Genomic DNA, 23,428 nt, shown 5'->3' with positions numbered 1-23,428 from the left:
TCAGCTTCCCGCAGGTACAAACGTTGACCATTGTTGACCATTCGGGAGAAGTACTTTGAAACAGCGCTCGACACCATCTCTTCCTGGGAAGGAACCAACTATGCGTCCGAGTTTCCAAACCAGAGGTGGCAGTGCATTGTCCTCCACTATCACGACGTCGCCGACGCGGATTCGCGGATGTGCCCTCGGTTGACTGTGGTGTGCAGAACGCAGAAGCAGGAGATAGTCCTTCTTCCAACGAGTCCATAACTGCACAAGAAGAGCCTGTCTGTGTCGAACTCTGCGACGAAGACCTACAGGAGTGGAACTGGGCACCTCTAACCCCATGCTAGCCGGTAAGGCTACAGCGCACCTTCCGATCAAGAAGTGGGAAGGAGTCAGAGCCTCGCAGTCCTCTGTGTCGTCGGCAAGCTGGGTAAGGGGACGGCAGTTGACGGCCGCCTCAACTTCGAGTAGTACGGTGAGAAGCCCCTCATAGCAGAGGCTACTGCGCCCTAGGCAACGTTTCAGTGCGTCCTTGATAGTACGAATGAGCCGTTCCCAAAAACCGCCCCACCAGGGCGCACCTTCAGCGATAAACCTCCACTGGATGCGGAGGGAACTGGCATGGTCTTGGACAGAGTCGTCGAAGAGCGCGCGCAGTACTTTAGAGCAGTAACGGAACGTCTTGGCGTTGTCCGAATAGATGGTGGACGGCACACCCCGTCGCGAAGCGAAGCGGCGAAAGGCAAGGAGGAATGTTTGTGCCGTCATATCAATCGTTAACTCGAGGTGGATCGCTCTTGTCACTGCACATGAGAACACAACTATGTACACCTTCCTGTCAGTGTTTTGTGACGCGCGGCAGTACAGTGGTCCGCAAAAGTCAATCCCAACTACGTCAAACGGCATGGTTTCGGTTATGCGGTCCCTCGGTAACGGTGCAGGAGGAGCAGTCTCCAGACGCAAGCGTCTACCACGACACGGCAAGCAAGCGTTCAATACCCGCCTCACTGTCCGACGTCCTTTCAGAATCGAAAACCTGGAGCGGAGTTCGATTAAAGTTAGCTGGACTCCTCCATGAAGAAGGCGGACATGTGCTGCTTCGACCAGAAGTTCAGTGAACCGGTCGTTGCAAGGTAGTATCATAGGATGCTTCAACTCCTCCGAAGCATCAAGGGCCTGCAGGCGACCACCCACACGGAGCAAACCTTTCTTGTCAAGGAAGGGCTGTAAAGTCAGAATAGTGGAAGCAGACTCTACAGATTGTCCGACCTCTAACGTAGCGACTTCTGAAGGAAACGCAGAGCGCTGAACAAATCGTATCCAGTACAACTCTGCCTCACACAACTCCGCGGCTGTTAGCGGTCCGGAGGAGGACGTGGTGTGGAGTGACGCATTACGAAGAAACCTTTTGATCCAAGCAGTGACTCTTAGAACCTTAGTAAGGCGTCCGTAATCATTAATCCTAAGGAGTGGATCGTGCAAATGAGGAGCAGTCGGCAAGCTTAAACTCTGACAGGCAGAGGTGAGTCCAGTGCGCAAGTCATCGTGCTTTTGACTAGGGCAGAGATCTGTAGGCCAATCCGCCTGAGGATTGGTCAACCACGCAGGTCCGGCCCACCAAATTGTCTTGCGGGAAACAAAGGACGCTGGCTCGCCACGGGTAAGTAAGTCTGCTGGATTATCCTGGCTCCGGCAGTGGTGCCAGTGAAATCCTCTGGTTAGGCGGCGAATCTCGGACGAGCGGTTTCGTACAAATACTTCCTGGCGGACCGCGTCACCACATATCCAGTGCAATGCGATCGCAGAGTCAGTCCAAAGGTGAACCACGGCCTGTGAGAGCTCGGGAAGTTGTCTGACATAGTGGCATAACCTGGCTGGCAACAAGCAGGCCAATAGTTCCAGCCTTGGAATCGAAACGGGCCGTAATGGGGCTATGCGACCTTTACTCATGAGGAGCTGTGAAGCAAAACTGTTCTCAGACGTGACGCACCTCACGTAAACGGCAACCCCGTACGCCATTGGGCTTGCGTCGCAAAATACGTGAATCTCCTGTCCTTTTGCGCCTTGCGTTGCAGGAGATATGACACAACGTGGGACTTGGAACGATGAAAGTTCGCTAAGCTCGGACGTCCAGGTCTTCCACTGTTCATGCACGTCCTCAGGTAGAGCTTCTTCCCATGTGCAATTGCGCCGCCATAGCTCTTGGAACAGAAGTTTGGCGCGGACGAGAAACGGTCCAAGAAGCCCAAGAGGGTCAAACAGCCTCGCAAAGGTCTGAAGTACAACTCGCTTAGTAGCTGGCTGCGTAGCAACGTAAGATGACACGTTTTGAGTGGTCATTACGATAGTGTCAGCAGATCGGTTCCACGGAAGACCAAGCACCTTGCATCTAACCAACGGTTGACCAATGGCGTCGAGGGAGACACCGTCTGCACGAAATTGCTCGTTCAACGTTTCGGAACTGGAGCACCACTTTCTCAGCTCCATGCTGGCGTCCGCCACGATAGCACGGGCTGTTAGGCAAATGTGGAGTGCTTCAGGTTCGGTTGCCGCGCCGATAACTAAATCATCTACGTAATGCGATTTCTGGATGAACAGCCTTCCAAGATTCAAGATGATGCATCAAAATTGCAGACAGTAGAAATGGGCTCGACGAAGCTCCAAATGGCACCCTCGTCATACGCCACTCGACGATGTTTGGGCAAGGCTCGTCACTACTGGGAAGTCGTTCGATCCACAAGAAACGAAGAAGGTCTCTGTCTTCTCGTCGGACGTGAATTTGCAGGAATGCCTTGCGAATGTCGGCGGTCATGACGATGTGATTGTACCTGAACTGCAGAAGAAGTTGCAGCAATTCTGCACCGAGCGTTGTGCCCTTGTCCAGTACATCGTTAAGCGAATGACTTCCCGGTTCATGCGAAGAGGCATCGAACACGACACGAACCTTGGTTGTCACCACTTCCCGCCGTATGACTGCGTGGTGAGGAAGATAATACACATGACGGGCACCTTGGTCCGACGGCTCCACTCGCTCCGCATGACCCTCGTTGAAGTACTCGCTGATTGTGCGGTCATATTCTCGCAGCACGTCCGGATGAGCTTCAAAACGTTTAAGTTGACTCTGTAGCCTTGCTTCAGCAACGGTTCGGTTCGTAGTGGACAAAAGGTAGGGCGCCTTGAGCATCAAGCGAACGACGTATCGTCCCTCTTCCTTGTATACTGCGCTCTGAAACTGGTCAAATGCCGTGCGCTCCTCGGTAGCTTGGGAATGAGCTGAATCGGTTATGCCAATTGCATCAAGTCTCCACATCTCCGAAGGGTCTATCACTTTTTCGTTACCGCAAGCGATGTTGAAGTAGCCTAAAAAGAGTGCGACAGTGTTGCCGCGCATAGGTGCTGGAAGGCTGGAACTTGAGTTGACTCCTTGGACTACCCAGCCGAACACTGTCTCCACAGCACACACGCGGTCGCCGAGGCGCTCGGTACGTCCCGTAACCACGCTCCAGTAGAAGTCTGAGCCGATAAGGACGCTAATGACAGAGTTTTCACTCGTACAAGAATTAGGTTCGTCGGCGAAGAGCAGATTCTTCCCACTGAGTTCCGGCAGATCCGTGGCCAGGGTAGTTGTTACGGTACATACTTCTGGAACCTCCAGCGCTTCTAGGGTGACTGCATTAGAGGTAAATCGGCTGCTAAGAGTGAGCTTGACTCTTCGGCAATGGTACCGTCGCGGCCGACTCGTGTTTCCGAACGTAAGTACGGTGAGGTCTTCCTGTTCTTCACAAGGAAGGTGCAGCTTGTGGGAAAGATCGCTCTGCATAAACGTTCTCTGGCTGCCGGTATCGAGCAGTAGTCGCACCATGACGTTGCCACCCTCTCCAGACGCCCATACTGTCGCTGTCTGTAGTAATATCGGGTGACCGACCCCGCTGCTCGTATGAGTCGCAGCCACGGTAGCTGTAGCGTGCTGTGGGCTCTGTGGTCCAGATGTGGACTGGGAGTTCGAGGCCCCGAGGGCGGATGACGGTTGTGGACACCTTGCGTCAGGTCGCTTCCATAGGTCGCACAGTACCGTCAGATGGCGGCTTGAACAGGCCTGACATTTCAGTGTCGCTGCAGTGCGGCACTGACGAGCCATGTGCCCACGCTTGCCGCACTTGAAGCAGCAACGCCTTGTTGACAGTCTCCTTCGCTTTTCATCGGCTGATAAGGAGGCGTGGCACTCCTGGGTTGTGTGACCAGACTGGTCACACAAAGGACACGTGAGCTGGTCGGGAGGGACGGACCCTGTAGCTAACGCCAAAGCAGACGGAAGGCGGGAGGAGCTCCGTGATTGCACTCGTTCGGTTGATGCGAGATTCGAGTTTTCTTTCACGCGTACTGCCTTGGTCTCCTCTCGGCTCTCCACTTGGACCCTCAGAAATTCCATGACAGTGTTCACTTCTTCGGCACGAGAGCCTGCTGCGGAGCTGGACGGTGCATCTTGTTTATCTTGCGTCTTCAAACGCTGTCTGTAAAGAACAGCGATATCTTCCGGTAGGGAACGCATGAGGACACGATGGAGAACTACTGCGTACTCCGCTGCAGGAACACCAAGACTCTCGAGGCAGCTGGTGCGGAACCGAATCTGTTCGTAGAGGTCCCGGAGCCGAGTTATCTGAGACGAACGTGAGATAGGCGCGATGGCAAGAAGGCTATCAATATGTTCATCGACAAGAGCGTCGGTACGGCCAAACCGCTCGGTGAGCACGCTCATCGCCATAGGGTAGTTGGTTTCGTTAAGGCGAATCCACTCGACTGCACGCCTTGCAGATGCACTCAAGTATGTCTTCAGGTGTTGGAATTTCTCTATGTCGGGGAGATCTGGACGTCGATGGATAGTTGCTTCGAAGTGTTCCCAGAACCCCTGCCATTCACGGAGCTCACCAGAGAAGACCGGCCCCTTGTGTCGGTAGATTGACCCGTTGCGTTCCTGAGCGCGAGCTGCTCGCAGTAGCGTTCGGAACGGCATTGACGGTACCCGACCCTTCGCCTGAGCGCTCTCCTGATTGGTCTTGGGTAGCGGTACTAGAAAATGCAGCGCTAGATGCGGCACGAGAACTCAGAAGGAACCGAATCCGACTTACGCAACGGCAAATTTTTTCGTGGTAATCGAGAGCAGTGCTGATTTCTTGCTCGTAGGTGTCGTCGTCAATGAGCTCTGCGACTTTATCATTCAAAGCGGTAAGAGTCCTGTCCTTGTCGAGAAGTTCATCCAGGGTTACCTGCAAGTCAGACGGGGCCGCTGAGGGCTGTTGCAGGAGTTCGGTAGCGGATGACAGGCACCGCGTCACGGCGCCACGAAGGGCAGCTCGGTTACGGCGAAGCTTCTCCATGGGTAAATATATGAGAGGTCAGCCTACTCCCCGGTTTCGGCACCAATTGTTAAGGATAGAGGAGGCTGACCCGACCGTATTCTACTGGAAAACAGTTTATTTTTTATTTGCTCGTGCGAACCCGCTCGCTCGCTCATCTTCCTCCAGTGCCGCCCCCTTCCGGCATACCCAGCAGTGCTAGACATGTTAGACAAGTGCAGGGAGACTTCATGCAGAATCAGGCTGGGTGGTCCAGTCAATCGATTCTGATGCACAGCGGAAGGTCCAATTGTTCTCCATTGGTCTAAGGTCCAATTGGTCCATATCACATAGGAATGTGGTGTTCTTGGCCAGTGAAGCGTCCATGTTGTAGTCTCCGACGACGAGAAGCTCGTGCTTGCAGCAAGGCGTGAGTACATACACAATAATGTCGCGGATGCGTTCCGGAGCGGCGCGAGGTGACAATTAGCACACACCAAGACGAGCCCTGTGCGAAGCTGCACGGCACAAATCCCCACGTCGTCCCCAGGAAGGGTGACTTGAAGTACTGTAGCCGGTACTCTGGCACGCAAGTAAGTAGCAACTCCGGCCGCTCAGTTGCCCTTGCCACTGCGACGCACCCCGCAGCAGCACTTGAAGCCGTCGACTTGTATTCGTCTCTCCGTCTTCATCCACGTCCCAGAAAGACAGAGAAGTGATGTCTTACGGAGGGCATACTCGTGTGCAACATCTTCTGCGTGGAGCTGTATAGTGCGGGGGTGGGGTGATGACGGGAAATGGAGTGATGATGAGAATGATGAGGGAATGAAGGTTAATAAGGCTGGAGTCACTGGCTACATAATGGTAACTGATTTATTGGCGAACGGGAGTGTGCATCCGCACGTGAGGCAAAGCAGGAGAACAACTCTGGCTAGCAATGGGGGAGTGCGCGAGGCTTGGCACTGGTGTGCCGCCAATGGTAAGCAGGGGAGAAGGTACTACGCTCACCTCCCACCCTTCTCTGAAGAGACCAAGTCCTCATGGTGGCACCAGTGCAAAGGTTCGTACAAGGTTAAAGAAAAACAAAGTTAAAAAAAAGGTACAGAAAAAGAAAGGTAAGAAAGAAAAAATATACCAAGAAACAGCAGAAAACTGAGAAAAGAAAAAAAAACAGTACCAAATATACAAAATGGCAGAAAACATAATAACTGATAGTCTAGCAGAGTTCATAGTCGTATAGGTGACTTGGCGTCCTGCGCTGACGGACTGGGCGGTCCGAGGACGAACCAGGAACCAGGTAGTGCATCGCTCGTTTGTTCGCTAGTAATGCTGGAGCTCTGCTTATCCACGGGCTGGATGGGGCACCATGTGATGCACTGGTGATACAGGTGGCACATAAGGCTTGATTTGTGACACGTGGATAGTCCTTGGCTGATTCAGATTGCGTGTGCTGCTGGGAGACAAACAGAGGGCCTTGAATGTAGTGTCTGTAAGCTGTTCCACAGGTTGGTAAATTCCTTTGTATCGTGGAGCGAACTTTTCAATTGAAACAGGCTCTTGGCGGGGAAGCCATACAAAGTCTCCAATGGAGTAGTTATGGGGACGATGGGTTTGGTTCTGTCGTACATTTGCTTGCATGATGCCTGAGCTACTTCAGAGTTAGAAGTTGCTTCGCTTCGTTAGGACAATAGGTCGTTGTAGTGGGACCTTTTTGATATGAAATAATCTTCGTGTATGCTTTTCATGCACCATTTCACGAAATGCGAGCGGTTTTTATACAACTTGAATACCCTTTCCATGCTCCTTTAACTGTGATGGTCGAGAGAACAGCTATGCATTCCCATTCGTTGCTACGCAACTTGCGCTCATCTGGAGTGAGGCTTGTGCTCGCGTATTCGATGACCACTTCAAGCCCGTTTTGTGCTTGGAAAGGAATGGCACCAATTGCTACTCCTTAAGCATCTGTAATGACAGTTGTTAGGGCTTTGGGTTCGAAATGAGACAAGAGTGGGGCTTCAGTCAGTCTGGAAGGCTTCTTCACACTGTACTGTCCAGGCGAAGTCAAGCGATTTGATCAAGGTTTGGAGTGGAGATGCAACCCTGGAAAAGCTGGGAATTAACTTGTGGTAGAAGTTTGCTGTCTGAACCCAGGAAGGGACTTCTTTCTGTAGACGGGGGATCCGGAGTATAGCTTCCTCTCGGTCAGGGTCTGGCTTTTCCCCTTCACTCGAGAGAACAAATCCAAGGGATCTGATGCTGGGGAGGCCAAAGTAGCACTTGTTTAACGAGACCTTCAGGCCATCAAGGGATGAAGGACTTCATCGAGAAGGCTCTTGAAGGTGCCAAAGGAGTCAGCATAGATCTGAATATCTTCCAAATAAGCACGAATGCCATGCTTGCCAGTATGACGCTGGAGGTCCTGAAAGACAAACTGCGTGATACGTTGAAATGTCGACAGGCCATTTTGCAATCCAAATATCCAATATTCCAATATCCAAATATTTTGCAATCCAAATGGCATGCGAGTCCACATAAAAGTGCCGTGGTGGGTAATGGAGGCGGTCTTTTCATAGTCCTCTGGGCGAAGGCTCACCTGCCAGTAGGCACTTTTAAAGTCAGGGGAGGTGAAGAACCCACATCCGGAAATGTCTTGGATGATGTCATCCGCATGAGCTCACACAAAGGCGCTTTTTGTTACCGTTGGTGACGACGACGACAGGAAACGCTCAGGGGCCCATAGCATGTCATATAATGTCTTGAGACAGGAGTTTCTTTGTCTGTTCCTCCAGAAAATTTTGGTCATCCGTAGCATAGCGGTACGGGCTGCGGCTATATGGCATGGTGCTACGCAAAAGGTCAATGCAATGTTCAATACCTGTGTAGTAGCCTATATCATCGTCATGATGACCTGTCAAGATGGACTGAACTGACTGCTGGCTTGACGACAGATGCACTCCAATTGCAGCTGGTGGAAGCTCACTATGGATTAGAACCGAGATAACACTGGTGGGCTCGGCTGAAGGCTGGGGTTCAGTGTTGGTCTCAGGCTTTTCAGGGAAGCTTCAGAAGGTAAGGGATCCGCCTGTAGACAGTCTTTAGGAAAGGGAGCACCAGCAATACAGGCAAGGGCAGAACCTTGGAGGATAACAGCATTGGCCACGCGGGGTGCAACCTTGGGGCGTGCTTGTACGATACTACGGATGGACTGGTCTCGGGTTCCAGAAAAAAAAACTTTAAATTGCAGGTGAATGCTGACTGGTCCAGGATTCAAGAAAAAAAATTTAAATTGCAGGTGGATGCTGATTGGTCTCGGGTTCCAGAAAAAAAACCTTTAAATTGCAGGTGGATGCTGACTGGTCCAGGATTCACGAAAAAAACTTTAAATTGCAGGTGGATGCTGACTGGTTTCAGGTTCCAGAAAAAGAAAACTTTAAATTGCAGGTGTATGCTGACTGGTCCAGGATTCACGAAAAAAAACTTTAAATTGCAGGTGGATGCTGATTGGTCTCGGGTTCCAGAAAAAAAAACTTTACACTGCAGGTGGATGCTCACTGGGCCCGCTTGCACGAAACGAATTTAGTGTAACACTTAAAGGAGTACAGGGGGCCATCCAAAAAAATTTCAGATTAAGACATCTGATGAAAGTGTGTGTGTCATTATACCACATAGTGCGAAAGGTTTTGATGTGTGCAATTTGTTTCCCAGAAAAAAACTCACATAAACATAGCTCCGCGCGTTCACCCTTAACTCACCACTCCAGCTATAACGAGGATGAGGAGGTATGATGACACGTCACCGATGACGGTATAAGGAGACTCGTTCTGGTTCGCAGGTCAGTGGGGGTCAGCGCCTTGTCCCTTTGCTGCCGTAAACCTGTTTTGCCAGTTCTTCTGGAGAATTGGGGATAGAAGGAGCGGCCGAAGCATTACCGAGCAAGGAGAAAGGCTTTATCAGAACCCCGAACAGCCGAGTAGCAGACGACAGCGGAGTAGCAGACAACATTTCTCTAGGCCAATCAGCGAGAGTTCTCCTTATAGCGTCAGCGCGAGGTTCCAGGCAGATCACAGGCTGGTACTGCTCTTCACCACCGTCGCGCACAGTCGCTTTTTGCGGCGTATTTTAAATTCAATTTCTGCAATAATTATGACTCTGTGGTGTAAATTACTTCGCATGGTGCATCTTACTGGCCTACTTAACAGTTTTATAGGAAGAAAACTGGGTGTTAAAAATTACTTCTGTGCTACTTTAACGAGTTTCCCACTTAGTGTAGTGCTGGAGCTGTAAGTGGCTTGCACGAAACTTTTAGAACACTAAAGTGGCGGCGCTAGCTCCGCGCCAACTAGGGTGCCGGCCAAGGGTCCTATATAGGAGCACCGTAAACTACCGCACTAAAGCTTAGGACTAACATGTCAGCCGCTATGAACCGAGCAGCGAGGATTCCGTCGTCGGCACCAACTGTATCTCGCAATACAGCACGCATTTTCCTCGCAATACTAAAAGCGTCTCATTTTTCTAAAGTTCAACTCAAAAAGTTCTCACGTTGGAGAGTCCTTCACCTTGGTGCGGTACCACTGTGAGGCAGGTCCCGCAAGCTTCGCTTGGACCAGCGTCATCTTTGCGGCGGCATTCCACTTGCAGTGAAGCGAGAGCTCTTTGAAGGTATCTAGCCACTTTTCTGCATGGCACTCGCCTCCTTCCCCATTGAAGACTTGTACCTTTTTCGAAAGGTCTGGTAGTAAAGTGCGTAGAATGGGACTCGTCCCCCTTGGCTTTGTTATCCAGTAGTTTCCTCATTATGCAGTTACATTCCGCCTCTTGCTCCTTCATAAATTCCAGAAGTTGCGGGACATATTGACTGGCCATGGCATCTGAAGTTTGAGTCGTTGTCATCGTTCGCCCTTGGACTCAAATCATTGGTGGTGCTTGTGGTGCCTACACCGTCACTTCGTAACTTAGGTGGCACCTTCGGTGATCTGAATTCGTTGTGCCACTTGTGACGAAAGTGATGAGCTTGTAGAATCCCACTTCTGAATAAAGTTTAACCATCGCGACCGTTGTACGCGTAACTCGTGCGTATAAAAAGAAATACGAAGCTTCGCTGTTGTCATAGGGCACTTATGCCAAGGTCCCGCTCCAGTGGAGGGACACAGGGTCCAGGGAACACGTCCTCACACTTCGAGCTCTGAGAACAAGCTCTTTTATTTCATACTATGCACAGTAAACGAAATCGCAGCAATTGGATTACGTGAGTTACGATGTGTTGCATTCGGCACGTACGGACCACCCTGCCGAGGAAGCGTATACCCTGGCCCGTGGTATCCCCTTGCAAGTTATGACCAACATGTCAGTGACAGAAAACACACACACTTGCCGTGTTTATGTCTGACGTGTCAGAGGGCAGCCCACAAATGACTACTCACTATTTTCAACTACTTTCACTGCCAATATGCTTACAATAGGAACTAGGCTTCAATGTGTGTTTGAAAGAAAAAATTGGGTGAGGTGCCAAATTTTGCAAATCAGACCAGTTTGTGCTTTTTTAACTAGACAGAGGCAGACCTAAGAATATTCAGAACCTAGGAGACAACCAGACCCACCACTGAGAGCATGCAAAAAGAACTGGATAGCTGGATTTGTTCAATGGTTATGAAGATATGTGACGTCAAACTTCACAGCAAAGACTGTGGTCGAAACGTCTGCATGTGAACAATAATTAATTTTAAAAATGACTAACAGCTATCTTTGACTACTTTCACTGCCAATATGCTTGCTCAATAACTTGCTCAATAACTCAAACAACTACTTGCAGCTCAATACTTTGAATGGTTATGAAGATATGTAACGTCAAACTTCACAGGAAGCATTGTGGTCGAGAGGCTGGCATGTCAAGGATATTTAATTAAAAAATTACTTCTAACTATTTCCAACTACTTTCACTGGCAATATGCTTCCTAAGGACTAGGCTTTGATGAAAGGAAAGAAGAAACAAAAGTCGAGTCAGGTGTCAACAAATGAGGCCACTTTGCGATTTTTTAATTGGATAAAGGCAGACCTTAGAGTCTTCAGACCCCATGATACACTGCGACCCACCACTGACATTACGGGGGGGAAATTCAGCTGAACATGTTGAATTGTTATGAGGATTAGAGATAACAAACTGCACATGAAAACTGGTTAATTTAGCAATCTCTCAGACCCCAGTAAACCATTGATATCTAGGCAATGTCTGTGTGATATCTACATCTGGGTATTGGGATATCCCAGGAATTATCTCAGAGAGCCCATAGATGTTGCATGTATGTCCCGGCGACTATATAGTCGCCAGGACATACCAGCGAACATCTATGGGCTCTATATCTCACGCTCAGACAATATATTTTTGTTTGCTGCCAGCGCTATAGAAAAAGACAATTAAATTGGCACTTGGAACAAGATTTTATAAATTTATAAAATCTTGTTCCAAATGCCAATTTAATTGTCTTTTTCCAGAGTGCTGGCAGCAAGCAAAAATATCTTGTCTCAGCATGAGATATAGAGTGAACAAGTAAAATCTTGTAACAATTAAATAAGTAACAGCAATGTATCTCTGTAGCACTCTTCGAGCAGCAGAGAACAAACATTGGTTTTACAGATCCACTCAGCAGGTAACCACATTATGGAGATGATAACCTGAATTAAAAACACAGTATTTGACAGGAAGGGATCTCTGGAATGTTGTTGGGTGCACTTTTGGGTGCACTTTGTGTGAGGACATAGCGGAATCCGTTTGATGGAGGCAGAGGGCCGACGAGGTCAAGATGTATGTGCGCGAAACGGATGTCCGGTTCAAGGAATCGACCAGGGTTCGAAGTCGTGTGCCGGGTGACTTTGGACTTCTGGCAAGCCTGACAAGAGCGAACCCAGCGCTTGACGTCGCAGCGCATACCAGGCCAGACGTATTGGGAAGAAATTAGCTGTTGCGTGGCCCGGATACCAGGGTGCGCCACAGAATGGAGGTGATCAAACACCGAGCGGCGTACTGCAGGGGGTAGGATTGGTCGAGGAGTGCCACTGGAAACATCGCAGCAGATTGGGGCACGAGCTTCGGGGAAGGTTACGTCCTCAAGAATCAAGCTTGTCGACGACGCCGACCGCAGAGACTTCAGTTCTTCGTCTTGGGCTTGAAGTTCGGCTAGCTGGTCAAGTGCCGGCGGCGCGGACGCAAGGACGGAGAGATCTATGTCAACGCGGCTGAGGGCGTCGGCGACGGGGTTGAGGGGGCTGGAGATGTGGCGGATGTCTGAGGTGACATCTGCGATAAAGGCAAGATGTCGTTGCTCACGACCGCAGTAGCTGGCTCTGGAAGAACGGAATGCGTAGACAAGCGGTTTGTGGTCCGTAAAAATTGAAAAAGCACGGCCTTCGAGGAAATGTCTGAAGTGCTTGACGCTAAGGTAAATTGCGAGTAGCTCCCGACTGAAGGTACTATAGCGCGTTTCCGGTGGACGCAACTTGAGGGAGAAGAATCCCAGAGGCTGCCATGATCCAGAATCGCCTGATGTCCTCTGCTGGAGCACCGCGCCTACAGCTGTGGAGGAAGCGTCCACCATGAGGGCGGTTGGTGCGCCATGTACCGGGTGCACCAGCATGGTGGCGTTAGCAAGAGCTTCCTTGATGTTGGCGAATGCGGCAGAAGTGTCAGCGGTCCAGGACAGAGACGAGGTGGCGGAGCACTTGATGGACAGGAACGATTCGAGTGGTCTTAATATCTCCGCACAGTGCGGGATGAAGAGGCGGTAAAAGTTTGTCATCCCCAAAAATGTCCGCAGCTGCTGCAAGTTGGCGGGTTGCGGAAAATCTATGATCGCTCGGATTTTGGATGGTAGAGGAGAAATGCCAGCCGAGGAAATGTGATGGACCAGGAAGTCCAATTCGGGAACGCCGAACTCACTCTTGATAACGTTGATTATTATGCCGAAATCGGTGAGGCGGGAAAATAGCTAGCGCAGGTCGGCGTCGTGCTGTTCGGGTGTTGGACTGGCCACCAGAATGTCGTCGATGTAGGCATGGACATTCGGCAGGCCACAGATGACACGATCGATGAACCGTTGGAATGATTGGGCTGCATTACGAAGGCCAAATGCCATCCGTGGAAATTCGAAGAGCCCGAAAGGGGTCGTTATGGCCGTTTTTGGGATATCTGCATCGGCAACGGGGATCTGATGGTATGCCGTATGAGGTCCAGCTTCGAGAATATAGTAGCGCCATGTAAGGATGCTGTGAAGTTATGGACATGGGGGATGGGGTACTGGTCGGGGATGGTAACGCGATTTAAGGCTCTGTAGTCCCCGCAGGGGCGCCAGTCGCCGGTCTTCTTAGGCACCATATGCAGCGCCGACGCCCAGCTGCTGGAGGATGGGCGGATGATTCCCATTTCCAGCATGTGGTTGAACTCCGCGCGTGCAATATCCATCTTCTCCGGCGGAAGACGGCGGGGACGAGTGAAGACCGGGGGACCTGTGGTCTCAATATGATGAACCACGCTGTGCTTCACGGGCCGGGTCCAGTCAGGAGGGCGAGTTAGCTGCCGGAAGTCCCTCAAGATGGCGAGGAAGGGGTTGCTTGAGTCTTGGTAGAAAGCAATTCGAAGCGATTGCAAGGACGAACGTATGCCCGACACAGTGAGGCTGGTGGAGGAGTCTATGAGTTTGCGACGACGCATATCGACGAGGAGATGGTGGTGGGTAAGGAAATCGTCTCCGATAATGGGTTGGGTTACGTCAGCCACGAGAAAAATCCACCGAAAGGTGCGTCGGAGGTCGAGGTTTAGGGTGAGCGACCGCTGGGCATAGACCGGGATTCGGGAACCGTTCACTGCAGTAAGGGAATACAAGGATTGTTGTCGACGGTCTGTACGGCTTGCGGGGATTACGCTGACTTCCGCCCCAGTGTCAATGAGGTAACGTCGGGCAGAAGCTTGCTCGCGGACGTAGAAGAGGCGACTGGGGAAAGAGCCTGGGCCATTGGTCGCCATCAATGGTCCGCCGACTGGTTTCCCTGTTGTTTCCATGAGCAAGGTAGGAAACAGTGGTGTGCGTCAGCACCGAAGCGGCGGTGGTACCAGCACATTGCAGGACTGCGGTCTCGGCTGGCGGAACGGTTGGTGGAAGGGGACAGTCTTGTCCTAAGGCCACTTCGGTCGCGACTTTGCCGTCGGAGATGGGTGTCTGGTCTTGACGCTTGGGAAGCGGCTATGACACGGGCCAGGGAGCGGAACTCGCGACAAAAGTCGTCAATGGTGGACTGCGGGGGCTGGCACGGTTGAGGTCGGGCAGGTTCCGAAGGGGGCAATGCAGGGAACACAGCAGCTACAGCTGGATTGGCCACCTCCATAACCGCGTCAGCAAGAGTGGCCAGCTGGTCAAGAGTCATGTCAGCCGCTGTGGCCAGGACCATTTGTACGTTCTGCAGGGAGTCGCTGAAGAAAGAGCTCACGCAGAAGGGCATCGTCCACGGAAGCTGATTGATCGCCGAGCAGCTGTCGCATGCGCCGCAGTCATTGAGAGGGCCTGCGATCACCGAGCTCCTCTGTCGAGAGAAGCTGTTGCAGGCGTGAGCGGCTTGATAATGTCGTTCGCTGGAGAAGAGCCTTCTTTAGCTGGTCATACGGCGTAGAAGGGGAAGGACTTGCCAGTATGTCGTAGACTTCATTCGCAGCAGAGGGAGTAAGGGCAGAAATGACATGGTAAAACTTGGTCTGTTGTGCGGTTATACCAAGACCACACGCAATTCAAATTGGTTATACCAGCCAAGTTAAATTGCGCCTCAGCTTGGAGAAACCACACAGCTGGGTTGCGGTCGAAATACGGGGGCAGCTTCACGGCGACGGCAGCCAGTGAAGACATCGGTGATGGAGCAGAGCTGGTTTGTGGGTCCACGAGAGGCATGGCGGAGCACGGGCCAAGGTTCTAGAATGTTCGGTCACGGAACGTCTGGGTCACCAGTTGTTGGAACTCAAGGAGAGACAAAGAGAACCGGCTGGTTTGACGGCGAGAGCCCAACTGATTTATTTTCCGTGGCTACGCGGGGGCGAGATGTTGAACCAGGATGATGATAGCACCACTGGGGCTGCTACAGTATAAACAGGTTGAGCTATGCCAGTGAATCAGCGATCAGTAGGCTTGGAAAGGACCAATCAGCGTGAGGGCGGAGCTACGGTCGACCAATCAGAGGACTTAGAGGTCTAGCAAATGTGGAGAGGAAGAGGATAGAACTGGATTGTGTTGGATTCAAATTGGCTTCTATCGGATTAGAAAAACTCTTGGTTGTTCGTCACGGAACTATACTACTCACGTGGACGATGTTACGAGAGCCGCGTCACGGCAAGTTCGCCCACCATCAGGGGCGGATCCACGGAAGGGCGGTTGGGTGATCGCCCCCTTCCCAAACGTCAGTTTATACATTCACGCTAAACGCGCCGCCAATTTGACCCACTACACGCTTCAGCAAGGTAACCGCCCCGCCCCCAAAACCAGGGTCTGGATCTTCCCTGATGTACGGAGGAATGGTGTATCACCTTGATACTGGATGGTATCTAGGCCATCTAGCCCAACAACATCGATGATAGCATCCATGACGTCAGCGAATGATGCTTCAACAGGAGCCTCGACAGTGAAGTCCTCAGAGGTCTTTCGTGGAGGTGGTGTCCGTGGGCATTGTGAGGCCACTGAAGACTCCAACACTCCCCGCTAGCTCGAATGGACTCAGTTTAGTAATGATGCCGCGGTTTCTAGTGAGACAAAATCATTAAAAAGGCAGAAACAGGAGATGCAGCCTGTTCTACATGGAATTTCACTAATTTACAGACCAAAAATTTCCATGAATATCAATTTTTTAATTTATCTACGAAATTTACTGTTTCCAGATGGGGGAATTCTGGTCATCTATCTCCTGCCCTAAACCTACTGCTCCAGCGTCACCGACCCATTGGAACAAAACAAATGGCGCAAACTCAAAAATGTAAAACTGAATAATTATACTCTGCAACGTTTGCTATGTAATTCAAAAGCAAATTTACTAGAGATAACACACAAGCTTACGAACAAAGTGCAGAATAATACCGATGTCGCCAAACACAGCAAGCAAGTAGCAAACAACACATTTGTAAGGGCTCAACTGCAAAAAGCCACAAATATGAACTTAATCGACTTGGGCCGCGTCGTCACAGACACGCAAATAATGGTATCTTGGATACACTCCCGGTGTTTCCTACCCAATGCAGCGACCTGTCCGGGACTTGACAACCCTTGGTGATTCGGCGGCCACCCTGCTCATACCAAGACAACTTGTACCAACACTCATCTCATACCAGGACAACCCATACCAAGACAACTGATACGAGGACAATTGATACCAAGACAACTCATACCAAGTGAACTTATACCGAGCAGCACAGATCAGAGTTGCAGCACAGACAGGGATTGCTGAAGTGAAGGAGGCACCACTGGATGTTCTTCGCTACGGTGAGATGTGCCGACTGTTTCTTCGCCTACTAGCCCATCATCGGCGGCACCCGCTTATCTCGAAGATTGCGAGATGCAAGCACTGTAAGATCCGTCCGCTGATTTCTCAGCTGGGGCCTAGCGTTCTGCGTTTTGTGAAGACCGTGGCTCCCAGTACTCATTCTTGGTCTCTCCCAAGCCTGGCCAGGCTGCTGTGGTGACCATCTTTTGTGTAGGACATCTTCTGTGTGTGCCTATCTCTACGCTATTCACTTTGCCATGTAAAAAATATCAGCCAGCCGGCTCAGCCCTGGGTCATCTTTGCAGAATCAACACCCACGCTCCAGTATGCGGCCAACTTCCCAAGTGGAAATTACCGACTGTCGATCATCGACCAGTGATGGGTTTTTGGTCGGCAAACGATTTTTTAGGTCACTGTACCTTGGACCAATGTCGGTCTGACGTCGCTCACAGTGCTGGTTGGCAAACGGCGTTGGGCCGAGAAGTTGTGCGCACGTGTTGCGGGCGTGCTACTGAGAGTTCGGCATAATAAAGGCGCGCCAATGCCGCCCTGCACTGCAAACAAATTTGAAAACAACGCAGCTGCAGTCGAAAAAAAGAAAAGACGATGTCTTTGTAGTTATCTGAACTCAACACATGTGAATCAATTTCTCCGCTTACAAACTTTTTTTGGACGAGATGAGGATTAACTTCCGATCACCCTTTGTGGCTCAGTCGGTAGCGTGCTGGGTTTCTGAGCTCAAGATCGCGGGTTCCATCCAGGTTGAGGACGTTAGCAATGTGGGCCTTCGTTTTGAACACCCTGTGTCAATGGTTTCGGTCGCACGTTACGAAATCACAGGTGGTTGCAGTCCTAACCTCCGGCACGTGCCGCTTGTACCTATCAAAGAGCTGCTCCTGCAGGATCACATTGAACCGACCACATTATAGGTCACATAAAAATTGACCACATTTGGACCACAATGAAATATCATCCTATGTGACCTCAACCAATGGGAACCTAGAGGACCACCTGAATGAGATCTAATAAGGCTGGACTGAATGAGACCCACCGTTAAAATCACATATGGGGTGATCCTTGTGGATCCCATTCTTTAATTTGTTTTAATAGGGCAAAGCCACCGGTCACCTCCCAGACTGCGTAGGAGGTGACGCGGGTTCGAATCCGGGCGCCGGGTGTGCCGTCTGGGTTTTCCTCAGACACTTTTAGACAAATGTCGGCACGGTGTCTGCCCAGGACGCACGATCCACCCCTGCAACAGTCTTGACGGTGCGCGCCTACGCGTGGCCGGCTATGGCAAGCAGTTCGATCATCACCGACCACCATACCCGCTCTTACTTTCGCTCGGGATCGTCTCGAAGAGACGCAATATTGCACCCCGGTTGTTCATACGAATGCTCAACGTGTGCAGGGCTACGCCGTTTTTCAGAAATTGGTTCTACGCATTGTATAGGGAATCAAACAAAACGGAGAATGTGCTCCTGCGAAGAGAGTAAAACTATAGTAACTGTTAACGAAAGGAAAGTTAGGTAGCAAGCGAGCTGGTGGTGACGATCCATGACTTGGAAACCCGAGACGAGGTATGGACGAAAACAGACACACACAAACACGATCTTTGAGCTGAGTTTGAGACCGTGTTTGTGTGTGTCTGTTTCCGTCCCTACCTCGTCTCGGGTTTTCAAGTCATGTATAGTAACTGTGCCTGGTCACAAAACTTCACGGTCACCTTACACTGCTCCACAATTTACAGCAAGGTATAGACAACATGAAGCATCACCATCAAATTTCTCAGGCTCCGAGGATATTCATACAGCAGCCACCACTACTTTCAGACTCTCTTGTGTTCCAATCAATGACTCGGAAATGTGGCTCAGACTTCTCATCAATTGAGTACCTACGTCTCATGTCTACCTTTCCTGTTTGCTTCTGAGTGGCTCGTGGCCTCCTAACGTGTTTTCCTTACTGTTCCTTCCGTGTTACTACAGTCTAAATTACATTTCCTATCCTGACGTAGAGGTTTGTTTACTCGAACACTTGGTGCACCGCATCGGCGAAGCGCGCCTCGGAACCACACTGTCATCACTCATCTGGGAAAGTCCTACAGCACCGCATACGTTTGCGGTGATCACATAGAGTAGACGCATTGAAGATAAAGCAATATATGTGAAATCGAGACTTCAATCAAAGCAACAAGGTTTGGTTTCCAATGGACGCTGCGGCCTTGTTGTCGTCACATGTGTGATGACATCGGCAATGACGTTCGTCGGTGAACATTTCCAAAGGAGCTAGATTGGGCGACTGGCGCACGCAGGTTTACATGGATGAGGTTCTGCTATGCAAAGCGTACTAAAACAATGTGGCACCACCTGTGTTCCTTAGAATTATCACGAAGCAAACGTACTAACGTTACCAAACTGACTTTATTTACCAAATGTCCTCGTACACGTTTTACCACATGGTCACAGTAACGTATATCAGTGTCTCCTTTATTCTTTCAAGTCCTGGCAGTTCCAAAATGTCCAAACGTCATAGGGGTGTTCCCATGACATGTTTCCGGGTCAAAGCTCTCTATGTCCAATGAGAGCACTCCTCTCAGTTGGTAGTGTCTACTATAGCTGTTTCATTTGTGCTGTGAGTCCCGCACCATAAAGGGTCAGAGTTCGCAGCAAACATCCAGGTCTTGAAAAAATAGAGGAGGCGTAGAGTATATGTATTGATGCAGCACCTTTTTTCTGTGCCCAACACACATTTTTGTAAAAATTTGACGATTTCATCCAAGCTCAATAGAACAGGAGCTGGTAAAAGCTCTCAAAAGCGTGCTCATTCCAAATAAACTGGAAGGGTAGTATAAAGAATGCTATTATGTACAACTTTAAGGTTTACTACACATATTGCAACTTGATGTGTGCAGTGACAATGGAGCCACTTAAGTACAGGCGTCCATCTATAGTCAAACAAAACATTTGTAGCACGTTTCTATGTACAAAGTAATCAAACGTTTTTCTTTCCTGGCCTGCTCCCCACATCAATCTCAGGGAACAAAATCCACTTAGCAAAGCTACAACTTCAAGGAGTAGTTTTACTTTCTGTTTGCGTTTTCCGAAAAAGGACTATCAATGGCAGACTGAAAGCACTGATCACATAAAAGAGAAAAATGCTCACCTAAGATATTCAATTTCACCATCGAACTGGACTTCCTTTGTAGAGTGCACTGCTTATTTCATAAATATTACATATCTACAGGTAATCTTGTCTTTTTAATGCAACTATACAACAAAGCAGGCAAGTATCATTTTGACAAGTATATGTACAGCTCACAGAAAATATAATTAAATATAAGCACTCAAAGTGTCATTCCAATCCTTTCCGCTTCTGTTTGATTTCTTGTCTTTCTTTTCCACTCCATATGCCTGCTACCCAATCTAAGGTTTTGGGACATGAAGTAGCACAACTCTAGCACATGCTACAATGTACTACCCTGATAACTTATCAAAACCCAAATAATCAAAGTTTACATAGCAAGGATCACTCCAAAAGCCCTTCTAGATTGGATTCATTACCTTTTACTGCTGTGTTTTAGGAATTGCCTTTAACGTGTCCTTTCCTTGCTCTCATATTTCAGTATCTGAGAGAGTATGAGGGTATGCAAGCATTTACCCTCATTTAACAAAAGTTAACCAGCACCAACAAAAGACTATACCGAAGAATTTGATTGAAGTTGCTCGAACTTAAATGTTGGGCTCTGATAAAAGTATACAAAGTGTGAAATAAAAAAGGTTGATTCTGGAAATCACAGTGGTGGTGAATGGGACATGTAAATGAAAGCAGTTGATGTTGACTCTCTGCAATTTTAAAACCTACACTAGATATTAGACATCCAGTACTGCAGTCACTCTCGTGTACACTATTGGCACCTATATTTACAATCTTACATACACACGCTATGAACAGACAATCAGTGTCAGCACACTGAACATTTTCCTAACAGAGTACATCACTTAAGTGTGGCACGATGCACAGCATTTCTAAAAGTTAATATTCTGCACTTCCTGAAGTGACACTTTTCTGTCCACATGGTATTTCAGTGTTACCAGGTCTTCTAAAAACTTGTGTGGTTTGTGTGTTACAAAATAACAACCTTAGCTATCAAAATAAGTGTTGGCAGCCGTGACAGTAATTGACACGAGACACGGTGTTGTACCACATTTTGACGCATTTATGTGGTTGTGGAACAGTCGTCTATGTAAGCAGGAAAATTCTAGGCATGTTGTGGCACTCGAGAATGATGTTCATCACTGCCAGTGTCAGATGCACTGTAGGAAATACACAATCCAATCTTCAATATCCACTGTACATCAGAATTATATGATCGTTGTCTGCCATTTCGTTTTCTCTTTCGTGTACGTGACTTTGCATACATGGTTTTCCATGGGTTTTATTCCACACGGGAAAAAACTCGGGTGTGTATCTCCTAAGGAATTACATCATTCCACATTCCGTCATTCTACAGATAGGCCCTCGTGTCTTCAGGGTTTATGTTACCTTTAAAATCGCATATATAAATCGAGTTTGATTTCAGGAGCTCCAAAATAGGCTAAAATCAGGCAATACCAGGTGAAAAAGTGTTAGTTTTGGACAGAAAATAAAATAAAAGTCCTTCACGCACTTCAGATGAACACAACAACCCAAGCGGCAGTGCAGAAAGTGAAGCATTTACTGCAGTGCCTGTACGGGTTGACGACTTTGCATTTTGACAAGCTCAGTTTTTGGGGAGGCTTTACGGATTTTACCCAAATTGATAAAAATCTAATTTAAAGGTCTCAAAACTGGTTTTATTAGGTTTAACCCTAAAATGCAAGGCTCTATCTATAGAGTGTTGTGAAATTTGCAGCAGACTGAAGTTATTGTACTCAAGAGGTACAGTTAGATGATGGCAACAACATCCTGAGGAGAAAAAAAAAATCAGATGTGCTCCTAGTACATGTCACAGGTATGCTTCTTTGACCTGAGATGATATGCATGGTTTTTATCCCTCAACTTCCATACCTTTTTGCTCTATCTCGCAACTGAGGAGAGCCACAAGAGGAGACAACTGTGAAGCAGCTGCATGCCAACGTAAGCAGGGGAGCAAAAGCTTGTTCGGCAAGGCTTTCAAGAGCATAGTTGGGGGGATCTCGTGCCCACGTGTATCATGCTGCACGAAATGGGTATGAAATTTTGGGGAGCCCACGGTCATCCTGTAGCAGGGAATTCACTGGAAAAACAAAACTCTGTGAATATGTCAGGCTTCTACTGAAGAAACGCGAGCAAGACACGTTAGCGCCACAACTACAAACGCAACTTACGTTGTAAAACAGTGAGTGTGATTAACTAAAACATAAACAACATCACTGTGCTTTCTGCTTTTTTATATTTAGTATTTGGATTCTGAGAACAAAAGCTATGTGAATTAACCATCATGCTAGGCTAAGCTTGCAGGTGGGAAAGCTGAACAATTTGCAAAGTAGTGTTATGAAGGGCCATGTTCAGAACAAATGAAACGGTCGAAGCAGCATGATGCAGTGACAAACGAAAGAAAGACACTTAAAAAGGGAATGTGATTAATAAATATGAAAATTAGACTGCCGCACCTCCAGACCCTCTTAAAACCAAGAATATTTCATACTGCCCACTGCCTGAACACTGCTAATAATAGTCCTCGCTGTTTGTCAAACCTATTATGCCAGTGGAGGAAACGAAATTATTTGCCACTTAGTTTCAATATGTAAAAGTTGGCACAAAAAGGCGTGTGTATGAAATAGTAGAGAGTTTGCAACAGTCTTGTGCTTTAACCTATGCATGAAATTAGGAAAAGCATACATGCACTGCTCATTATAGTAATTTCTTCAATCTACTGTGATGTTGTGGCATTAGCAGTGTATCAGAAGACTAGACTGCCATACACTTTTCCTCCTCAAAAAAAGTTAAGTACATCAGGCTGTGAAGCTTGCATGAAGTCTGCCATAAAAATACACACATATTCACGTATCCTGGCAAGTATTTTTTGCAAACTCCTACACTTGTTTCCCCACCATATTTACTATATATAAGTCGTAAAATGTAAGAAATAAATCACAATTTCACTTTGAGTCATGACTTTCACTTATTCCAGGGCTAGTTCTGCCGAGATTCAGTGACCAGAGTATTTCCATTGTATAGCAACAAAGCATTTCATATGTACACAAGAATGCTGTTACTTCTCTTAACGAACACAAGAGGAAACATCTCAGCAAGAAGAGGTAGCCCAAAACTTGCACACACAACCTGTGGCTTGAAAACAATGCTGGACTTCTTTCTCTTCTGTCTTTGAAATGATAACTAACTTCTGGAAATAACAAGCACAAAGCTGTGTGTCAGAACTGTGTTCATTGCAACAAAGTTATTCCAAAAAATGCATGAGAACATAGCATCAGTCATGACAGAAAAAAAGAAACTAAAAGAAGAGATAAAAATACAAAAAAGGAGAACCACCTTATCCCATTTTGATTTCTGAATTGCAGCAGTGACTCATAAGGTGAGATTTTAGGGAATTCAACACATTGTTAGACATAGCACTGTGCACCTTTGCT

The 23,428-nt window shown here is 48.6% G+C and overlaps 3 protein-coding genes and 1 pseudogene across 6 annotated transcripts in view; all 4 read right to left on the bottom strand.

Annotated features, from left to right (window-relative positions):
- Positions 1-2,472, bottom strand: LOC135389735 (uncharacterized). Its single transcript, XM_064619766.1, has one exon. The coding sequence runs from the start codon at positions 2,470-2,472 to the stop codon at positions 1-3; it is 2,472 nt and encodes an 823-aa protein (XP_064475836.1).
- A 79-nt stretch (positions 2,473-2,551) lies between these two features.
- Positions 2,552-5,360, bottom strand: LOC135389734 (uncharacterized). The gene is made up of 2 exons (XM_064619765.1): positions 5,112-5,360; positions 2,552-5,038 (listed from the first exon to the last, which is right to left on the bottom strand). The coding sequence occupies exons 1-2, from the start codon at positions 5,358-5,360 to the stop codon at positions 2,552-2,554; spliced, it is 2,736 nt and encodes a 911-aa protein (XP_064475835.1).
- Positions 5,361-14,330: 8,970 nt separating this feature from the next.
- On the bottom strand, positions 14,331-15,244 carry LOC135389733 (uncharacterized; annotated as a pseudogene).
- A 3,977-nt stretch (positions 15,245-19,221) lies between these two features.
- Positions 19,222-23,428, bottom strand: part of LOC135388771 (uncharacterized) — a 250,406-nt gene continuing 246,199 nt past the window's right edge. For all 4 annotated transcript variants that reach the window (XM_064618552.1, XM_064618553.1, XM_064618555.1 and 1 more), the window contains one exon: positions 19,222-23,184. The gene's annotated coding sequence lies outside the window, so the exon portion shown is untranslated. The remainder of the gene's footprint in view (positions 23,185-23,428) is intronic.

This window comes from Ornithodoros turicata, chromosome 3 (genome assembly GCF_037126465.1).
Source record: "Ornithodoros turicata isolate Travis chromosome 3, ASM3712646v1, whole genome shotgun sequence".
Classification (NCBI taxonomy): domain Eukaryota; kingdom Metazoa; phylum Arthropoda; class Arachnida; order Ixodida; family Argasidae; genus Ornithodoros; species Ornithodoros turicata.
The sequence above is the reverse complement of the archived record's forward strand: the minus strand, read 5'-3'. Positions and strand labels throughout refer to the sequence as shown.